Source organism: Stegostoma tigrinum, chromosome 12 (genome assembly GCF_030684315.1).
Source record: "Stegostoma tigrinum isolate sSteTig4 chromosome 12, sSteTig4.hap1, whole genome shotgun sequence".
In the NCBI taxonomy this organism is placed as follows: domain Eukaryota; kingdom Metazoa; phylum Chordata; class Chondrichthyes; order Orectolobiformes; family Stegostomatidae; genus Stegostoma; species Stegostoma tigrinum.
Window position 1 is genome coordinate 27,319,347 of NC_081365.1, and position 18,656 is coordinate 27,338,002.

The 18,656-nt window shown below is 39.3% G+C and overlaps 1 protein-coding gene across 1 annotated transcript in view; it reads right to left on the reverse strand.

The window, feature by feature from the left end:
* ros1 (c-ros oncogene 1, receptor tyrosine kinase) overlaps positions 1-18,656 on the reverse strand; it is a 209,736-nt gene that overhangs the window by 131,872 nt on the left and 59,208 nt on the right. Inside the window, exons 15-22 of the mRNA XM_048540717.2 lie at positions 16,126-16,230; positions 15,162-15,340; positions 10,156-10,347; positions 9,971-10,071; positions 8,948-9,153; positions 6,840-7,006; positions 4,233-4,362; positions 2,493-2,746 (exon numbers count right to left, since the gene is read on the reverse strand). Coding sequence (XP_048396674.2) covers positions 2,493-2,746; positions 4,233-4,362; positions 6,840-7,006; positions 8,948-9,153; positions 9,971-10,071; positions 10,156-10,347; positions 15,162-15,340; positions 16,126-16,230 — 1,334 coding nt within the window. The remainder of the gene's footprint in view (positions 1-2,492; positions 2,747-4,232; positions 4,363-6,839; positions 7,007-8,947; positions 9,154-9,970; positions 10,072-10,155; positions 10,348-15,161; positions 15,341-16,125; positions 16,231-18,656) is intronic.

An 18,656-nucleotide genomic window follows, 5' to 3' on the forward strand; every position in this document is an offset into this window, starting at 1 on the left:
TATCAGCCATAATTGAATGGTGGAACAGACTCATTGGACTGAATGGCCTAATTTCTACTCCGATATCTTATGATCTTACTGTGAACTACAAACAGACCGATGCACATGAAACTCAGAGGCAGTAGTCTATACTCATTGGAAGAAGTGCTTGAAGGATCTTCTCAACCAGAACTATTTACTAGTGGTGTACTGCGAGGGTCGGTGTTGGGTCCACTGCTGTTTGTCATTCTTATAAATGACCTGGATGAGGGCATAGAAGGATGGGTTAGTAAATTTGCAGACGACACAAAGGTCAGTGGAGTTGTGGTTAGTGACGAAGGATGCTGTAGGTTGCAGACAGACATAGATAAGCTGCAGAGCTGGGCTGAGAGGTGGCAAATGGAGTTTAATGCAGACAAGTGTGAGATAATGCACTTTGGTAGGAGTAACCAGAAGGCAAAGTACTGGGCTAACGGTAAGATTCTTGGTAGTATAGATGAGCAGAGAGATCTCGGCGTCCATGTACACAGATCCTTGAAAGTTGCCACCCAGGTTGACAGGGCTGTTAAGGCGGCACACAGTGTTTTAGCTTTTATTAATAGACGGATCAAGTTCCGGAACCAAGAGGTTATGGTGAAGCTGTACAAAACTCTGCTGCGGCCGCACTTGGAGTATTGCGTACAGTTCTGGTCACCGCATTACAAGAAGGATGTGGAAGCTTTGGAAAGGGTGCAGAGGAGATTTACTAGGATGTTGCCTGGTATGGAGGGAAGGTCTTACGAGGAAAGGCTGAGGGACTGGAGGCAGTTTTCATTACAGAGAAGAAGGTTGAGAGGTGACTAATTGAAACATATAAAATAATCAGAGGGTTAGATAGGGTGGACAGGGAGAGCCTTTTTCCTGGGATGGTGACGGCAAGCACGAGGGAGAATAGCTTTAAATTGAGGGGTGAAAGATATAGGACAGATGTCAGAGGCAGTTTCTTTACTCAGAGTAGTAAGGGAATGGAACGCTTTGCCTGCAATGCTAGTAGATTCATCAACTTTAGGTACATTTAAGTCATCATTGGACAAGCATATGGACGTACATGGAATAGTGTAAGTTAGACGGGCTTGAGATCGGTATGACAGGTCGGCACAACATCGAGGGCCGAAGGGCCTGTACTGTGCTGTAATGTTCTATGTTCTATGTTCTAACTCAATCCTTGACACAGGTGCCTCACCCAAAAATAACTGGATAGGCAAGCGGAGAGGGGAATACAAACAGTTTAAACAAAGATATTGATTCGTTAAGTAAATGGGCAAAAAATTTGGCAAATGGAATACAGTGTAGGAATATGTGAAGTCATTCATTTTGGAAGGAAGGATAAAGAACACTATTATTTAAAAAGGAGAAAAACTGCAATAGTCTGCAGCATGGAACTTAAGGGCACTTTTGGTCGAAACACAGAAAGCTAATAACCAAGTACAGCAGACAATCAGGAAGGCAAACAGAATGTTGCCCATATTTCAAGCGGGTTGGAGTACAAGTAAGAGTAGCGAAGTCCTATTGCAACTGTACAAGATGCTGAGAGACCACATATGCAGTACTGTGAGCAAGTTTGGTCCCCTTATTTAAGGAAAGATATTATTTCATTGCATCTAGTTCAGAGAAGGTTATGCACAAAGGTTGAACAGGTTGGGTCTCTAATACTTGGATTAAGAGATGGAAGTTGACGGGCTTTTGTCAAGCAACCGAGCCCCCTCAGACAGATTTAAACCCTTCCCTAGTTTCAGAGATGGAAAGCTGGCTCCTACACCTTAGCTGTACCAATCAATGATAACAAGGTGTAGAGCTGGATGAACAGAGCAGGCCAAGCAGCATCAGAGGAGCAGGAAAGCTGACATTTCGGACCTAGACCCTTCTTCAGAAGAATATTTAGTTAGTTTTAAATGGTATTTCTAGCACCATCCACTCCTAAAAATCCAAGGATTTTTGTGACTTTGAAGAAGGACATTCTGCTAGGTGTAATGAGCATGGAAGGGTCTAGGCCCAAAATGCCAGCCTTCCTGCTCCTCTGATGCTGCTTGGCCTGCTGTGTTCATCCAGCTCTACACCTTTTTAATCTCAGAGTTTCCAGCATCTGCAGTTCCTACCATCTCTGTACCAATCAATTCCCATTTTTGGCATCATTGAGTATTCTGTGTACCTGTAGTAAGTGATAGAACTTCCAATAATTACATAAATATTTTTCACAGGTGGCTGTGTAAAGAACAACAAATGCAGGAATATAGCACAAATGCATTAAAACTTTCATTAATGTTATAACTCTGTAATTCAACCCTTAAATAATAGCTGTTTATCTAAAAGCTATTGGCACTATGTCAATGTTACAATTAACTGTGAACTAAAGACATAAAAACTGTCTTTGGAGACGATGACAATGAGAAGAAAGTGAGAACTGCTTTCAGAGAAGAAGAAATTATCTGCAGGTAACTATTCCTTGAAGGAGTATAAAACTAGTGATCAATTACCTGCATACAGTAGGTTTTCGCTGGGTCCACATTAGTCAATGAGAAAGTAGTAACTTCAGCAGTAACATTCAGTGCTTCTCCGTGCAGGGTTTCTGAGCAGTTGTCTGTGGTGTAATACACAGTGTAACCCCTGAGAACACCATTTGTGTGGGCAGGCACATTCCACCTGAATTCCACATCCATGCTCATTACACCTAGCAGAATGTCCTTCTTCAAATTCACAAAAATCCTTGGATTTTCAGGAGCAGAAGGTGCTGAAATATCATGTAAAATCAACTAAATATTCTTGACATTTAAAAACAAATGAACTTAAATTTCAATATCAGCAGAACAGATCATCTAATAATTTTAATGCCTGTATTAAATAACAGGCTGAGTTACAGAAACAAATGAAAACAAAGGTTCCTTTTTATACTTCTGACCAAATAAAAGTATAAATGGATGATATATTTAACTGCTGTAAATGTAGTCTTTCAAGGGAATGGACTAGCTCTCTTCAGAAAAATAATGCCTTATGTTTTTAAGACTTATTATTTCTGTTGATTATTTACCTACACAAAAGCACACCTACTCCACGTCCCAGCTTTGGCAGAGATGTTTTCTGAAATAGTCATCATGTTTCTGTATACCTATGTCACAAGTAAGACTCAACATCATGTAATTTAATTGCAATTTTTTTACTAGCTTAATTAACTACAAATTATATAATTGATGGACATTTACATCAGCAGATTAATACAGAGACAAATGAGGAGAGGATTCACACATCCCTGTAGGCTTGTTTTTGTTTCAGAATGTCAGTTGTTTTACTTTCAATGTTGATTTCACACAGTTTGACAATTGACAATGTTATTACAATTGTATACCTCTTCGTTGAGTATTTGCCTGGCCTAGTTGATACTCCATAACCTTTCTACTAAGAACTTCTACCTCACTAAAGGAGTCTTCAGGCCAAACCACAACTAACAATCTGCGCTGAAAACACTGTTCACTGTTTTGACAGCCGTAACACATTCTGTCGCAACAGCGTGACAGATAACAAAAAGTGTGAACACAGCAGGCCAAGCAGCATCTTAGGAGCACAAAAGCTGACGTTTCGGACCTAGACCCTTCATCCGGAAATTATTCATCCAGCTCCACACTTTGTTATCTCAGATTCTCCGGCATCTGCAGTTCCCATTATCTCTATCACAACAGCACCGACTATTCTTAACATTCCGAAGTAAATCAACAAAATTCTAAAATAAAACTCACAACGTTGTGAGTTAAACAAAAGTCAGTTGACACCTTTCCCAATGTAACTGGATCCTTCAAATAAATTCCAGTAAATCAATCTTAATCCACATCATTACTAAAAACTAACTTGTTTTTCCTGGGGTAATATTCTACCAGTGTATCACGTTTGGTTGAAGCTGTTGCTCTTCCATTAATTTTTGTGATTTAATCTGTAGACAATAAGGGGTGAAAACAATCCCCCTATCTTCAGTGATGCAGGTAAAAATAAAAATAATTTAGCTATTGTTTGGTATTACAAATAAGCTCTATTGAAGCGTCACTGGACTGGAAATATTAACTCTGATTTTTCTCCACAGAGGCTGCCAGACCTGAGTTTCTCCCAGCATTTTTTGTTTTTGTTGACACCATAACATTAGCTGTGTCTCTGGATTAATAGTCTTGCAACAGTATCACTAGGCCATCGCCTCCCCAGATGATTTTAGGATTACGTACAAGTTATCATACCAGCTTCAGGAGAGCAGAGAGTGACTTGTGTCTCTGTTGCAGATCCCCAGTAAGTGTATGGTTTCACTGTGACATCAAACTCCTTAAAAGGCTTAAGACCACTTACACAATAGTGAGGAGAATTGAGGTCCTAAAAAGAAAATTACATTTGGTTCATTCGATATCGCTGACACATTCCTTTAAATTTACAAATTGCATTTATTGTTATTGCAAGTATTCCTTTAATATAGAAATTTATCTAAAGATGTTTCTCAGTTGGAATGCTGATCCAGTTAGGTGTGCGAGAAAAATTAGAAGAGAATTTAAAAAAGTGAATAGATTTAAAGATGGCTCATAAAGGCACAGAAAAATGTCTAGAAAGATAAGTGTTTAGGACTAGTCACTGGTGATTTAATGGCTAAACGGGTTTGTGGGAGGGTTTGGGCAGAACTAGAGTAGATCAGAATTGTAAACGGATACAAGAATAGGGACTGCTGACACAATGCTAGAAACAATGAGGTGCTCTAGGAAAGATGGCCAACCTAAGATAGTAATTCTGTCTTGTTCTATCCCAAGATGCTGTAAGACCTGCTATGTCATTGCAGCGTTTTATGTTTTACAGATTTCCAGTACCCTCAGTATTTTATATTCCTATTACAGTTCCGTTGTCAACATATTGAGCCACAAGGAGTCACCGGATGTCAGTAAGGATAGGTTAACATGGTTTCTTCCGAATAGTCGAATGACATATTCCTGAATAAATTGGTATTTCTAAGTTTGCAAGGACAATATTGGAGGAATGACAAAGGCAATGATAAGTGAAAGATAAGGACTAAGGAAGAATCTTTTCTGTAGAAACCATGCAGTTATTTTTTGACAAGCTGGTCAGTTTGCAAAGATTTCTGTGCCCCAACAAAACTGCCTATTTTTCGCCAAGATTTAGAGGCATAGAGTCATACAGATGGAAACAGACCCTTTGGTTCCAGCTGAAACAGTAGTGGGCCAGTGCAGCCTCTTGAGGGCAGGACAAGGAAACATATGAAATTCAAAAGGAAGGAGAAGATACACCCACTTTTCTCAGCATGAGCTGCGTGGGTAAATTTTTCAGGACCTCAAAATCTGTTTATGAATTAGTACGGGTTAGTGAATGGATAAATGAGTGCATAGGGGAGTACTTGGGAAGTCAGGTCAGTGGTGGTCAGCAGGTCAGTAGTCCTATGGTCCCAGTATGCAGTCATCAGATCGAGGGGTGGTTGAGACAGAAAGAGATGTAGGTGGATTCAGCTGTAGTAAAGGGTAGGTCAAGGTGGTAATTAGGGAATGTGGGTTTGCTGATTTGCTCAGTTTAGTTACACTGGCTGACTTCGGAGAATAACCAGGTAGTACTTTTGGAGTACTGTGTGCAATACTTGTCTCGCTCCAATAGGAAGGATGTTGTGAAACTAGAAAGGGTTCAGGAGAGATTTACATGTATGTTGCCTGGTTTACAAGGTTCGAGCGATAGGGAGAAGTTGAATAGGCTGGGCTATTTTCCCTTGAGCAGAGGCTGGGGGATGACCTTATAAAGGTTTATAAAATCACGAGGCATGGATAGGGTTAATAGGAAAGATTTTCCCTCCTCACCGAGTGGAGAGTCCAAAACTAGAGGGCATAGGTTTAAGGTGAAAAGGGGAAAGATTTAAAAGGGACCTAAGTGGAAACATTTTCAAGCAGAAGGTGGTGCATGTATGGAAAGAGCTGCCAGAAGTGGTGGAGGCTGGTACGTTTACAACATTTCACAGGCATATGAATAGGAAGTGTTCACAGGGATATGGGCCAAATGCTGGCAAATGGATTTCGATTTGTATAGAATATCTGGTCAGCATGGATGAGTTAGACTAAATGTGTCCATGATTCTATGGCTTTATGTTAACCAGTGTAATATTTTCTGGGTTACTACCCAGTAAAGGTCTGAATTTCTGACAAATCCCCTTAATACTGAGCTATTAACCAAGACTTCTTCAAAGTGTCCAGGTCATACAAATCAGCCCATTAAGAGATTAAATTTTCTAAGCAGTTGCAGTTCACATTCACATGCTAGGTCTTTTGTAAGGTTCCAACACACAATGCAAACTTAGGTCCAGATTTCCCATGTCTGGGAATTGAATGGTTCTGGCTATTGAGTTTTTGGCAGTGCTGAAACAGGACAGGGTGTTGCCAATATTGTGCTGTATAAAGTTCTGGATCACCAACAATGTTGTGTCAGACAGTCATGGTACCACAGGCAGCAGTAGACAAGTTAAGATGGATGTTGTTAACATTTGGGCTTGTAAATACAGGGTTTTTTTGGTTGAGTTGAATGGATTGTTGTTTCTGTGTAGTCTATTCTGTTAATGTCAAATTTAAACATTTGCTGCCAAAATTGAAGTCAATGTCAAAATGAAACATTGTGCATGAAACTATACTTGTTTTGAAAAAAAAAGTCTCGACATCTCATTTCTAAAAATCAAACACTGTTCCTCAATACTCTTTTGGTTTAAATGATATTTTTAAGTTGTAAATAACACTCAGACTATGTTAACACGGTATACAGCGCAGGGAATGTTTACATCAACAAAAAATAATTTAATAGAAAAGAAGCAAAAGTACCTCAATTTTCAAAAGGGCTTGTGATTCAAACCTATAATACAGCATGCCATAATTCACATTTCTTACACTTTCCCATTTAATACAGATCCAGGAGGAGTTCCCTTGTATCTTAAATGAAGATGCTGGAACTGGATTAGGAATTACAGCTGGACAATCAGAGAAACCATCTAAATGGAAAATGATATATTTAGGAATTACAACTGTGCAATCAGAAAAACCATCCACATGCAAAAGTAATAAAATGTGAGGCTGGATGAACACAGCAGGCCCAGCAGCATCTCAGGAGCACAAAAGCTAACGTTTCGGGCCTGGACCCTTCTCTCTTATTATCTTGGATTCTCCAGCATCTGCAGTTCCCATTATCACATGCAAAAGTAATTTTCTACGTGTATATATAATTAGAAAATAAATCTGGTTGTGGTGGTAGGAACTCTTAAGATTTGATACGATTGTTAACCATTGATTTGGCACTAAAAGTAATATCAAAGATTTCATAAGAACTTCAGAAATTGTCAGGCAACTAATATTTTTCACCAGCGGGACTTGAGCCATGCAGTGGAATCATAGAAGATAAAGCTTCAGTGTCTTTTCATGGGCTCTTCTTACCATGCAATCTTTTTCAGATGGAATTCCAACTGATTGTGTTCCAGAAATGTTTCTCAATAGTGATGCTTCTGAACATTCAAGCATTGTGAATGCTGTTGAGTTGCATGGCAATAAAGGTCCCAAAGTCTACCTCAGACAATTTCTTGAGGGATTCTGCATTTTACAGCAACAAACCTTTAGGGGGTAACTCTGAAAGAAATCTGTGTACTTGATACCATTTAAGTGCTTGGTTAATAAACAAGTTATCCAGGTCTGTACTTCAACTCTAGGAACAAGAGTAATGCAGTGGAAGTAAATAGTGAGACATGCAGTGGTAACGCACTTGGTACTAAAGTACTTTCAAACTATTATCTATTTCTCTTGCAGATAGAAAAGTGATTAACTGTGTTAATTCTATTTAATCAAGCTAATTTCCTATATTGAATATGCTAGTCTACAACAAATGTCCACTTAGTGTATCAATGTCATATCAAAGAAAAACAAGTAAATGAAACTGCATAAACTAGGGAAAGAAAACATGGAATTTCTCCCTCCTCAATCCAGAAACAGGAATTTGACAGCCCTCCAGCAATTTTACCCTGACCAGCATTCAAACCATTGAAGTTCTGGTCTACATATGTTAAGTGTTCACTAATAAAGTCATTCAGACATCAAAAAAGCATAACATTAGGACTTGTGAAGCATTTTCCAAATTAAAACATTAAATAAACTTAATATGATCCATTTGTAATGTGTATTAGAATAAAGATAAAGTATTGGTTAAGTACAGAAGGAAATAGTGCATGACCAGAACAGAAAATACAAAGTCACAAAATGCTAAAGTGAATCCAAGAAAGAAAAATGAAAGGCCAAACAAAGCAAAAGCCAGAAAGGAATAACTTTTGAAGCAAAGTCACAAATGTTCTCATTAAAGAGAGCTGGAATGCAAGAAAGGAGTTGATACATATGTTGTAGTTGCCATAGACCCAGAGGACCATAGGGCTGCTCTCTCAGAGGCAGAAATGACTCATGGAGAGTTTAACCTCATGGTCACCACCTCAGGCTTTCAAGGATCTTTATGGAAGTACCTAGGTACTACATATCCAAAACACAAAATAGTTAACTTATTTAAATTGCAACATGGCATGAATATATAAAATCTACTTAGGAAAATCAATACACTTCCAGCACTACATTACCAACCAGTCTACAAATGTATATTTAATATTTTCAGAGATAGTAGGAACTGCAGCTGCTGGAGAATCTGAGATAACAGAATGTGAAAAGAGGGTCTCGGCCTGAAACGTCAGCTTTCCTCCTCCTCTGATGCTGCTTGGCCTGCTGTGTTCATCCAGCTCTACACCTCGTTATCTCTATTTAATATTTTCATGTCCCTTCAGGAGCCTTGCTAATAATGGGAAATAAGTCAGTTATATTAACACGGCACTCAAGTTACTTTTGTTTAAGGTGTGTGCATATGCACACTTCACAGCACAATTTATCAAATAGGTATTGCAACTAACCTGGTAGTGGTTTCTGATGTACAACAGTAAATGTTATAAAGAGCATGCCACTAGAAAGGTGAACAGTTTGTTTTCTTCCCATTTCAACAATTTGCAAATCACCCTCTTCATTAATCCAAACCAATTTGCCAAAGTAGTATTGAAGCACATGTTGAGACGTTTTCAAAGAATCAGAAGATAAAATCTTTTTAACTTTGCCTCTGTTCCTATGCCACGGGAAAAGAGAGCAGTGTGTTCATAGAATAAATTTCAATGAAAAATTATAATGTATTCTTTAGCGTGCTGGAAATGGAATAATATTATTATTGCAAAATAAACAGCCACTTAAGAATCGATTGACTGAATTTAGTTAATATTTACATTCATATGGGTGAAGAATGAGATTAGTGATGTTCGTGTCTTTTGTTCAAAATCTAAAATTTGAATTTATTGCAAGTAACCGATTTTCACAGCTAATAAAAAGTGGCACCTCCATTATGAATTTCTCATATCCCTTTACAACAATACTGACTTTTTGGCATTACTCAGTTTTTTAAACACCTTCAAAACTTAATTTCTGAAAACATGCAAAGCAAGTGGGTAGAATTGGAGGGGGAAGCAACTTTTTAATGGGAAGTGACCGGACTGCAACTTGCCAACCTTTGGGTTTTACTATGGAAATGCAAACATTAAAATGTCATGGGGAAGATTATAACAAGGAATATTGTTTAGAAAGAAGAGGTTTCCCTTTTAAGACAGAAATGAGCAGAATATTTTCTCCTGTCAGATGGTCATTTGTCTGTGGAATCGTCTTTTTCAGAGACCAGTGGAAACTAGGTCATTGAATATATTTGAGGCTAAGTTAGACACAGTATTCAGACAAGACAGTAAATGGCAACGAGGGCCATAGGAACGTTGACATTGAGAGCACAACCAAATCAAGCATGGTCTAATGGAATGAAAAGAGCAGGTTTAAAGAGCCAAAAGGCCTACTCGTGCTTTTAATCCCTATGCTTTTATGTTGGTTTCTGTTTATTAACTTACCCTTTCCAGATAAGGTCCGCCTGATTTATTTCAAGCCTGATATTATCCTGTGTAAGCCAATACAGTGCTCCGAGGTCAAAGTTCAGAGTCAGTCCTGAAATCTAAAAGCAACATATTTAGAAACAAAATTTACGCACAAACCTTCATGTTAGGGCTAAACACTGCAATGTGGAGTCCAGTTTCACCTGTTTACCAGAGAAATTAGGCAGTTTCTCAAGCAGGTTCGGATGGTCACCATTTATCCGAGCATATTCCACACTCTGTGCTGTTGTCCAGTACATGTAGCCCCGAAGTGGATCTAGCTGAAGATCTTGAATTTTTCCTGCAACATCCATGACCTTTGTAATTACCTCTGAATTCAAAGGCATACGTAATATCTAGACATTGATAAATCACATAAATAACATGACTACATTAAATCACAAAGGAAATGATCGGCCAATGAAATACAGCACTGACATTCTGACTTATAATCAGAAAAAGATCATACTGCCAAATAAGCATTTGCAAATGAATGTTATTCTCTTCAAATATAAAACTAAGCAAATCCAGGCTCACTCTCGTCTCACCTCTGAACCTCTCCTGCCTCCCCGAAGCTCTTTTGTCTCTAAGACCCACCATTCTCTTACGAGTATATTCCCACTGAACTGTGAGATGCACAATTTTCCCCATGTGATTCCCATGCTAACTAACACTGCAAAATTACTGAACTCTTCAGTCACAATTCTCTCCTTTTCAAAAATGCCATCAACCTCTTCAAAATATCCATCCACAACTCTAGTCCTTGCAAACTGCAGATCCATTTTCAAACGTCCCATCTCACCTTTCCTATAAGGATGGTCAGACTGCTCATCCAAATCCAAGCCTGGCTAAGAACTAATTAATTAAATAACTCAAGCTTGATTGTTACTAAAATACCCAGAATTTCATAGGCAAAGTGAATAAAGGAAAATTAGGTTGACTGTCAGATGCTGATAAAGGGATCTAATCAATTTTCAAATGCTCCATCTCAAAAATGGTCTACTTCCATCTCCACATCATCATCTGGCTTTGACCCTGCATTAGACCATGTGCTGCTGAAACCTACATCCATCGCAGCATAAAAATAGGAGGAAGAATAGATTATTCAGCCCCTCAAGGCTGCATCATTTAATGTGACCTGATCTTTGTAGCTCAACACTATTTTCTCCACCATCCACACTGTTACTTTGCAAGAACGAGCAGGGGCTGAAATGTTAAAAGTAGAAGCTTTATTAAGGAGATGTTCACTCCACAGGCAGCAAGATTAGACTAAACTATTTTCTGCCCAAAATAGCTGATGTTGCCATTATTACAGCACGTGATTGGACTCAACGTGACAGTTCACGGTACTTACACAAATACACAACGCACCCCTCAACCCCAGACTCCCAAAGTTTCCAAAACTCCATCCATCATAGTTCTGAATGTATTCAGTGAGTGAGTATCCACAGTTCACTGGTGTAAAATATCGAAAAACTTATAAACAAATTTCTCCTCATTTTAACCTGAATGGTCAAGTTCTTAATCTAATGTTGCCCACCTTCCACCGTGCATAAATTCTATTTCATTAAACTGTATCCCATTGTTCATTGGTATCCCAGAGAAGTAAAACAAAAGATGTTGATTTGCTTACTTTGTTTGGCTATTGACAGAGTGGCTATCAGGAACCCATCTACCAACTTAACTAGTGTAATTTTTGTTCATCATACGCATGACAGTTAATTATACATCTGAGTTGTTGAGTATATTATATTTCTGACAGTGGCTACTTCAAAATAATTTCAAAACTGATTTCATTCAGTTTTGCTGATTTAATCAGCTGGGAAGCTTACTTTTAATTCCATTCTTGAGGGAGATAATTGAACATATTTGTACAAAATGAGACGCTGCAATTTGAAATTCATTTTGACTACAGGTGTTAAGAAGTAATGGAAGCTTTCCTCTTGCTTCAGTTAGGTTCTCAGATAGGGATCTGACTTTTAACATACTTTCCTCATTTTTATGCTTATATATCCCAGTTATTATTTGCCAAACTATTGTGCTTCATATCTTTTTATATGTGAAAAAATTGTGAAACCTCGCCTCAGTGACATCAAAGTTTGTAGATCAACAGCCCTAAGTTTGTGCCAGAAACTGTTAAATGCAGTAAACAGAATAATGAAAATGAAATCCTTGTAACTTATGAGTTTTATATCAGATACGCTGAAATGATTGAAAACAGCACAGCTTCCAGGTCATATCTGAGAAATACACTTGTGAAACCACATTAATGGAACATAATTAAAACATGATAGAATGATTTATTTTTATACATTACTTTTACACTTGCTGATTAGATGCCACTTGAAAATTTACTTAAAAATTGACCCAAGTAATGAGGCTTTATATTGAATATTAGAATTAAAATAAAATTCCCCTGGGGCAAGTGGGTAGGGATGCAATTACGTGAATTAGGCAAATGATCTAATACTTGTGCTTTAAGGTTTTAATAGTGGCAATTTACAAAAAGGCACTTTGCTTTGTGCTATAATTGTCAATTAAGTGCTGACATTATTGCAATTACTATTCAAATTCTGAATGTTCTTTTCAGCAAGACAACTTTTTTTCTAATTTATGCTTTCAACGTACAAGGAACCTGTAGCTATTTTATCTGAGGTAAAGTTGCATTGAGCTCGTTTTTTTTTTAATTTGCAAATTTAAAATATGCTCATTATCACTGAGGATACTTGGTTAATTTCTTTTTATGTATTTCACTTTAGGAATTTTTAGCAGTGTGCCCTTCAACTAAGGGTAGTATGGCACTCAGTTAACGGTTATGCGGGTTCAATAACAGTCAAATACAAAATATCTATTGTATATTTGACTCATACGTTGCACAATTTTCAAAATGGAGCTTAGGTTCCAAGTTTTGATTGTGTACCATGAGCAAGAACAAAATAAGGTTTTTGGAAAGGCATAAACATTATTAAAAAGAACATAACATATGTGCGTATGAATGTAAGTATGTTGGTTAATAAATTTGACTGATGTGCGGCAATATAAAATTGTAATGGGTAAACGTAGATAATTTCTTGCCCATAACTTATTAACAGATATATCATGAAATTGTGCAGTTCTGGCAAGACATTGTGTACATTGGCTGCTGCCCTGGGCCCAGAATCAAAACAAGCCTGTCTCACAGCCATATTGTGCTTTGGGTAGACCGTACTTAGTGGATAGATGCACTTCTACCCCTTAGTGGTAGAAGGTCTGGTCAACCTGACTGGCTGTCAATTCCAGTAGCTCCGGTGCTTGGTAGCAGATGGTGCTGTTCTGGTAACCAGTCCCCGGATGAAGGTCCCAATGGATCCTGAATTGAGGCAAGGATGCAGCTCTGGGTAGGGAAGGTTTTACAATCTTAAATGGATACAGAGGGCTGGATTTTATCATCCATACAAGAAGGAAGTAAGTAGGTGGGTTGAGGGAGGAGGGAGAGTTGCCATTAACGCACAAATGGCACCTTCCTTTTGTAAAAGAAATTCCTGTATGCCTGCCAACATCAATTGTACTGTGGCGTGGACACAGCAATATTCACACTGATTATATATGCTGGGTGAGCTGCCAATTTTGATGCATTCCCACCCTTTATATAATGGGGATAAGTAGGAAGCTGGTTGGCTGGTCACCTACCCTTTCTCACATCCTCACTGCCCACCCAATGCAAATAAACCCTGCAAGAGTATGTAGTTTCTATCCATTCTATGACCTACATTTATGGGGTGGGGGATTTTAATGGAGCCTGTAAGATCAGAAAGTGAGGTGGGCAGGGAAAATAAATTAGGGGGCAGTCAATGTCTTTGTTTCTCATTATCGGGTTGAGTCCAACGACAGTTCAATTGTGACATGTTGCCGAGTGTCAGTGGGAAGTTCCCATGATGATGAATTACTAGAAAGAAGAGGAGAATGATGGAGATCCAGAAACAGTCATTGCTAGGTGAAAAAGAGGATTGGGGAAGCAAGAGGGGATAATTGACAGAGGGTGTCAAGACGAAATTGGGCACAGAGAGTCACACACAAAAATATGGTCCTGGAGGTGGATAATTTGAATTAAAATTTGTACAGACGTACAGGACAAAGAGGGGGAATAGGTCGAGAAGAACCCAGAGATAAAGACAGACAGTAGGGCAGAGAAAGGGATGGCTGATAGTGGGTCAGGGAAGACGAAAAGCTGATAATGGGATCATATATGAGGGTGAAATTGTTTTGGCTGTGCTGAAAGCAGTCAGTGTTGTGACAGGGCTTGCAGTGTGGGGATGGCTAGAGGACGTGAAATGGGCTGCTCAGATCTGAAAATTATTGAATTTGATACTGAATCCTAAAGCCTGCAGTTTCCCCAAGTAAAAATACTTGAGACACAGTTCTTTCAACTTTCACCGTGCACCTTGTTCCATATCTTTCATCTACCCCAGCCCCACACCCTGTAAGACCCTGCTTGCAACATAGGCTTTCATCAACACACAGTCCCTATTTTCAGCTTTTCTCCTTCACTTGCTTACTATAATCCACCCTTGTGGCTGCCTAACTGCCTTCCTCTCTCTCCCCAGGTTCTGACTTCCCCAATCCACCTCCTCGCTTCCTTCATGGGTTGCTGGCTATCCTGCACCAACAGTTGGGGGTCTACTAGGAATATAACAGCAGCTTTCTGCAATGCTGAAGAGAATCAGGATCCACCAAGAAGATGAAGATGCCTAAACAATATGCTATGCACTGTAACACAATAACAAAATGTGAGATTCCGTTGATAATTTCCTTCATGGGGTGAAGTGTTGCAGGAATGCTGCTCCAGGCCCAATGAAAGGTGTTGTCCATCATGCCCTAGATTCCCACTCCAGCTATTGACTAACAATTGTTTATTTTGCTGAAGGACAAAGCAAGTTAAAGTATTCAATCCGAGTTCCTGAATAGAGTTCTAAAGTAGAATTATATTGAACTTCAAGCATTAACTCCGTTTCTCTCTTTTCAGATGATGACAGACCTGGTGAATTCAAGCATTTCCTCTAATAATTTTAAAGCAAAATAGTCAGCTTGCAATTTTCTTGCCCAGTATGAATCTGGATATTAAAGCTGGTTGCAATATTATCTTCTAATATTTTAAAACTTGTTCGAAAAATACAATTGTTATGATATGTACCTCATTTTTCTCACTGTCAGCCCAGTACAGGGTATTACTTATCCAGTCCAAAGCTAATGCTCCAACGTTCTGCAAGCCTTGTATCACATCCGTCTCACTGTCACTATCAAATAAGGATGTAACATGAACAAAACCAGTAGAATTTGTCCAGTAGAGGGAACTATTCAGCCAGTCTAAATCTATATTTAGAAAAGGAAAGATGTTTACATTAACTGAATGACAGTTATAAGTTGTGGCTATATTGACAAATCATACAATATGGATAGAACTATAAAATGCAAGATCTGTCTCTAAGGTCTGTCATAGCCCCCGTGAAAACTGCAGAGGAATAGACCATACGTACTCCACTGGCCGTGTCAGAAATCCCAGATATGGGCTCGCCAATATGCAATTTAAAAATCGGCAAACATCGTAAGTCCCAGGAATATAGTTGAGAATTCCAGAATGGGGTTCCCACCCTTTTTACAGGACTCCCAAGTGAACCAGAATAGGCGAAAATCCAGTCTTTGTTATCAATATTTGATTTTAATGCACGACTTCTCCAAACGCCTCCAGTCACTCATTTTAAAATGGGAAAATCCATTTGGTTTTAAAAAAGATCATTTAGCACACAAAACTTCCCTGAATAACATTTTTGAAATTCAGAAGTGTACTGCGTTGTTCCAATCATCCTAATTGTATTCATGTCTTCGTGTGAAGGTGGATAGTCTTAAACTGAACAAAATAAATTCAAATCTATTATTCAATCATTTGAATAAATGCAGCAGTAAATGCTTTAAAAGATGTTCATCATGTTAAAATGTTCAGTGAAATTGTTCCAGCTGGATTTCTTCTAAAAACGTCTTAAAATTAAGTACGTTATGCGTATTTCAAAACATCAAGCAGTTTACAAAGTTTGAAATAAAAAAAATTTTGTGTATAGAGATATACAGATGAAATTTGTGATACAATTCCTGTACTGTACCTATTGCATTTTTCACACTTGGAAGTACATTTTCATTTGTAAATTCATCCAAGAAAACTTTCCAGACCCCCACTTCATTTCCTGCTAGAACATAGGGAATGGCACCTTCAGGAAAACAAGACAGCAAAATGAATCGAACGTAACACACATACCACAGTTACTAAATTACAAAATATTATTTTTGTTTACAGAAATAATAAGCAACACGGGTTAAGATATCCGGATATTCCCATTTGTGGGAGATTTAATATTAAGACATTCTACCAACATAAGGTTAACACTGGAATGTGAACTCTGCTCACTGAGCCAGAATGATCCAGGCAAAATCATTGCCGGAGACAAACCATTCCATTCCTGTATCTTGCTATTTTAACCATGTAGTTTGTAAACTAAGGCATTTGAGACACAGACAAGGGGACTCAAGCCACGCAATCAGAGTCAGTGACACAAATATGTCCTCAAAATATTTTTAATGCAAAATCTGGTCCCAGCCAGCACACGGCATAGAAGGATGGGTTAGTAAATTTGTGGATGACACTAAAGTCAGTGGAGTTGAGGATAGATTAGATTGGATTCCCTACAGTGCGGAAACAGGCCTTTTGTCCCAACAAGTCCACACCACCCTTGGAGCTTCCCACCCAGACCCATCCCCTTATAACCCACACACCCCTAAACACTACAGGCAATTTAGCATGGCTGATCCACCTAGCCTGCACATCTTTGGACTGTGGGAAAAAACCAGAGCACCTGGAGAAAACCCACACAGACACAGGGAGAAGGTGCAAACTCCACACAGACAGTTACCCAAGGCTGGAATTGAGCCCAGATCCCTGGCACTGTGAGGCTGCAGTGCTAGCTATTGAACCACCATGCTACCTAGTGTGGAAGGATGTTGCAGGTTACAGAGGGACATAGATAAGCTGCAGAGCTGGGCTGAGAGGTGGCAAATGGAGTTTAATGTGAAAAAGCGTGAGGTGATGCACTTTGGAAGGAGTGACAGGAGTACAGAGTACTGGGCTAATGGGAGTGTGGATGAGCAGAGAGATCTTGGTGTCCATGTGCACAGATCCCTGAAAGTTGCCACCCAGGTTGATGGGGTTGTTAAGAAGGCATGCGGTGTGTTAGGTTTAATTGATAGAGGGATTGAGTTTCGGAGCCACGAGGTCATGTTGCAGCTGTACAAAACTCTGGTGCAGCCGCACTTGGAGTACAGCGTACAGTTCTGGTCGCCTCATTATAGGAAGGATGTAGAAGCATTGGAAAGGGTGCAGAGGAGATTTACCAGGATGTTGCCTGGTATGGAGGGAAGGTCTTATGAGGAAAGGCTGTGGGACTGGAGGCTGTTTTTGTTTGAGAAGAAGGTTCAGAGACGCCTTAATGAGACATACAAGATGATCAGAGGATTAGATAGGGTGAACAGTGAGAGCCTTTTTCCTCAGATGGTGATGGCTAGCATGAGGGGACATAGCTTTAAATTGAGGGGTGATGGATATAGGGCAGATGTCAGCAGTAGGTTCTTTAATCAGAGAGTAGTAACGGCGTGGAATGCCCTGCCTGCAACAGTAGTAGACTCGCCAACATTAAGGGCACTTAAATGGTCATTGGATAAACATATGGATGATAATGGAATAGTGTAGGTTAGATAGGCTTCAGATATGTTGCACCGATCGGTGCAACATCAAGGGCTGAAGGGCCTGTACTGCGCTGTAATGTTCTATGTTATAGAACGGGTCTCCAAAACCAACATTTAAAGAAACATTCTGTTTGAGGTAACTGGACCAGGAGATTTGAATATCAGTGTGTTTTGGGTCAAAAAAAATAGTCCCCAAATACCCAATTGCTCCTCAGGTACTTTATTTGCCTTTTCTTTATCCTTATCATGGGTGGTACTGTTTGATTAGATGGGATTGAAAGAAAAATCAGAGAAGGAGAAGCAGCTGTATCTATTAGAAAGGAGCAGCTGGAGGATTGGAAATTGGGACTTTAACACATGGGATGTGCTGGCCTAGGGTGAGCATATGATTGCCCAAAGTCATAGCTAACCCCTTCACACCCGCAACCCTTGGTTTGAATGCATGACCCCATGACTCAGATGTCAGTGTTGTCATGGGACCAAGGCAGGCACAAAAAAACTTTTAAAATGTATAATAAACAATAAGGCAATGAGTACAGAGTGTCACTTTTCACAGAGGAAGAGGTCAAATACCAATTGTAAAAGGGAACCTGATAATAAATCAAGCAGGGAAAAGTAGTGAATTAAATATGGAAAAATAAAAGAAAAATTGAGAAAATAATGCATCTTGAGATAGAAGTAGTGCCAGGACCACAACTCCCCCCGCAGTGGTCGAGAACGCCCTTGACTGGTGTCTCCTGCATTTCCCACAACACATCCCTCACAGCCCCCCCCCACCCCCCGCAATAACCGCCCCAGGAGAATCCCCTTCATCCTCACATACTACCCACCAACGTCCGTATACAACGCATCATCCTCCAACACTTCCGCCATCTACAATCCGAACCCACCACCCAAA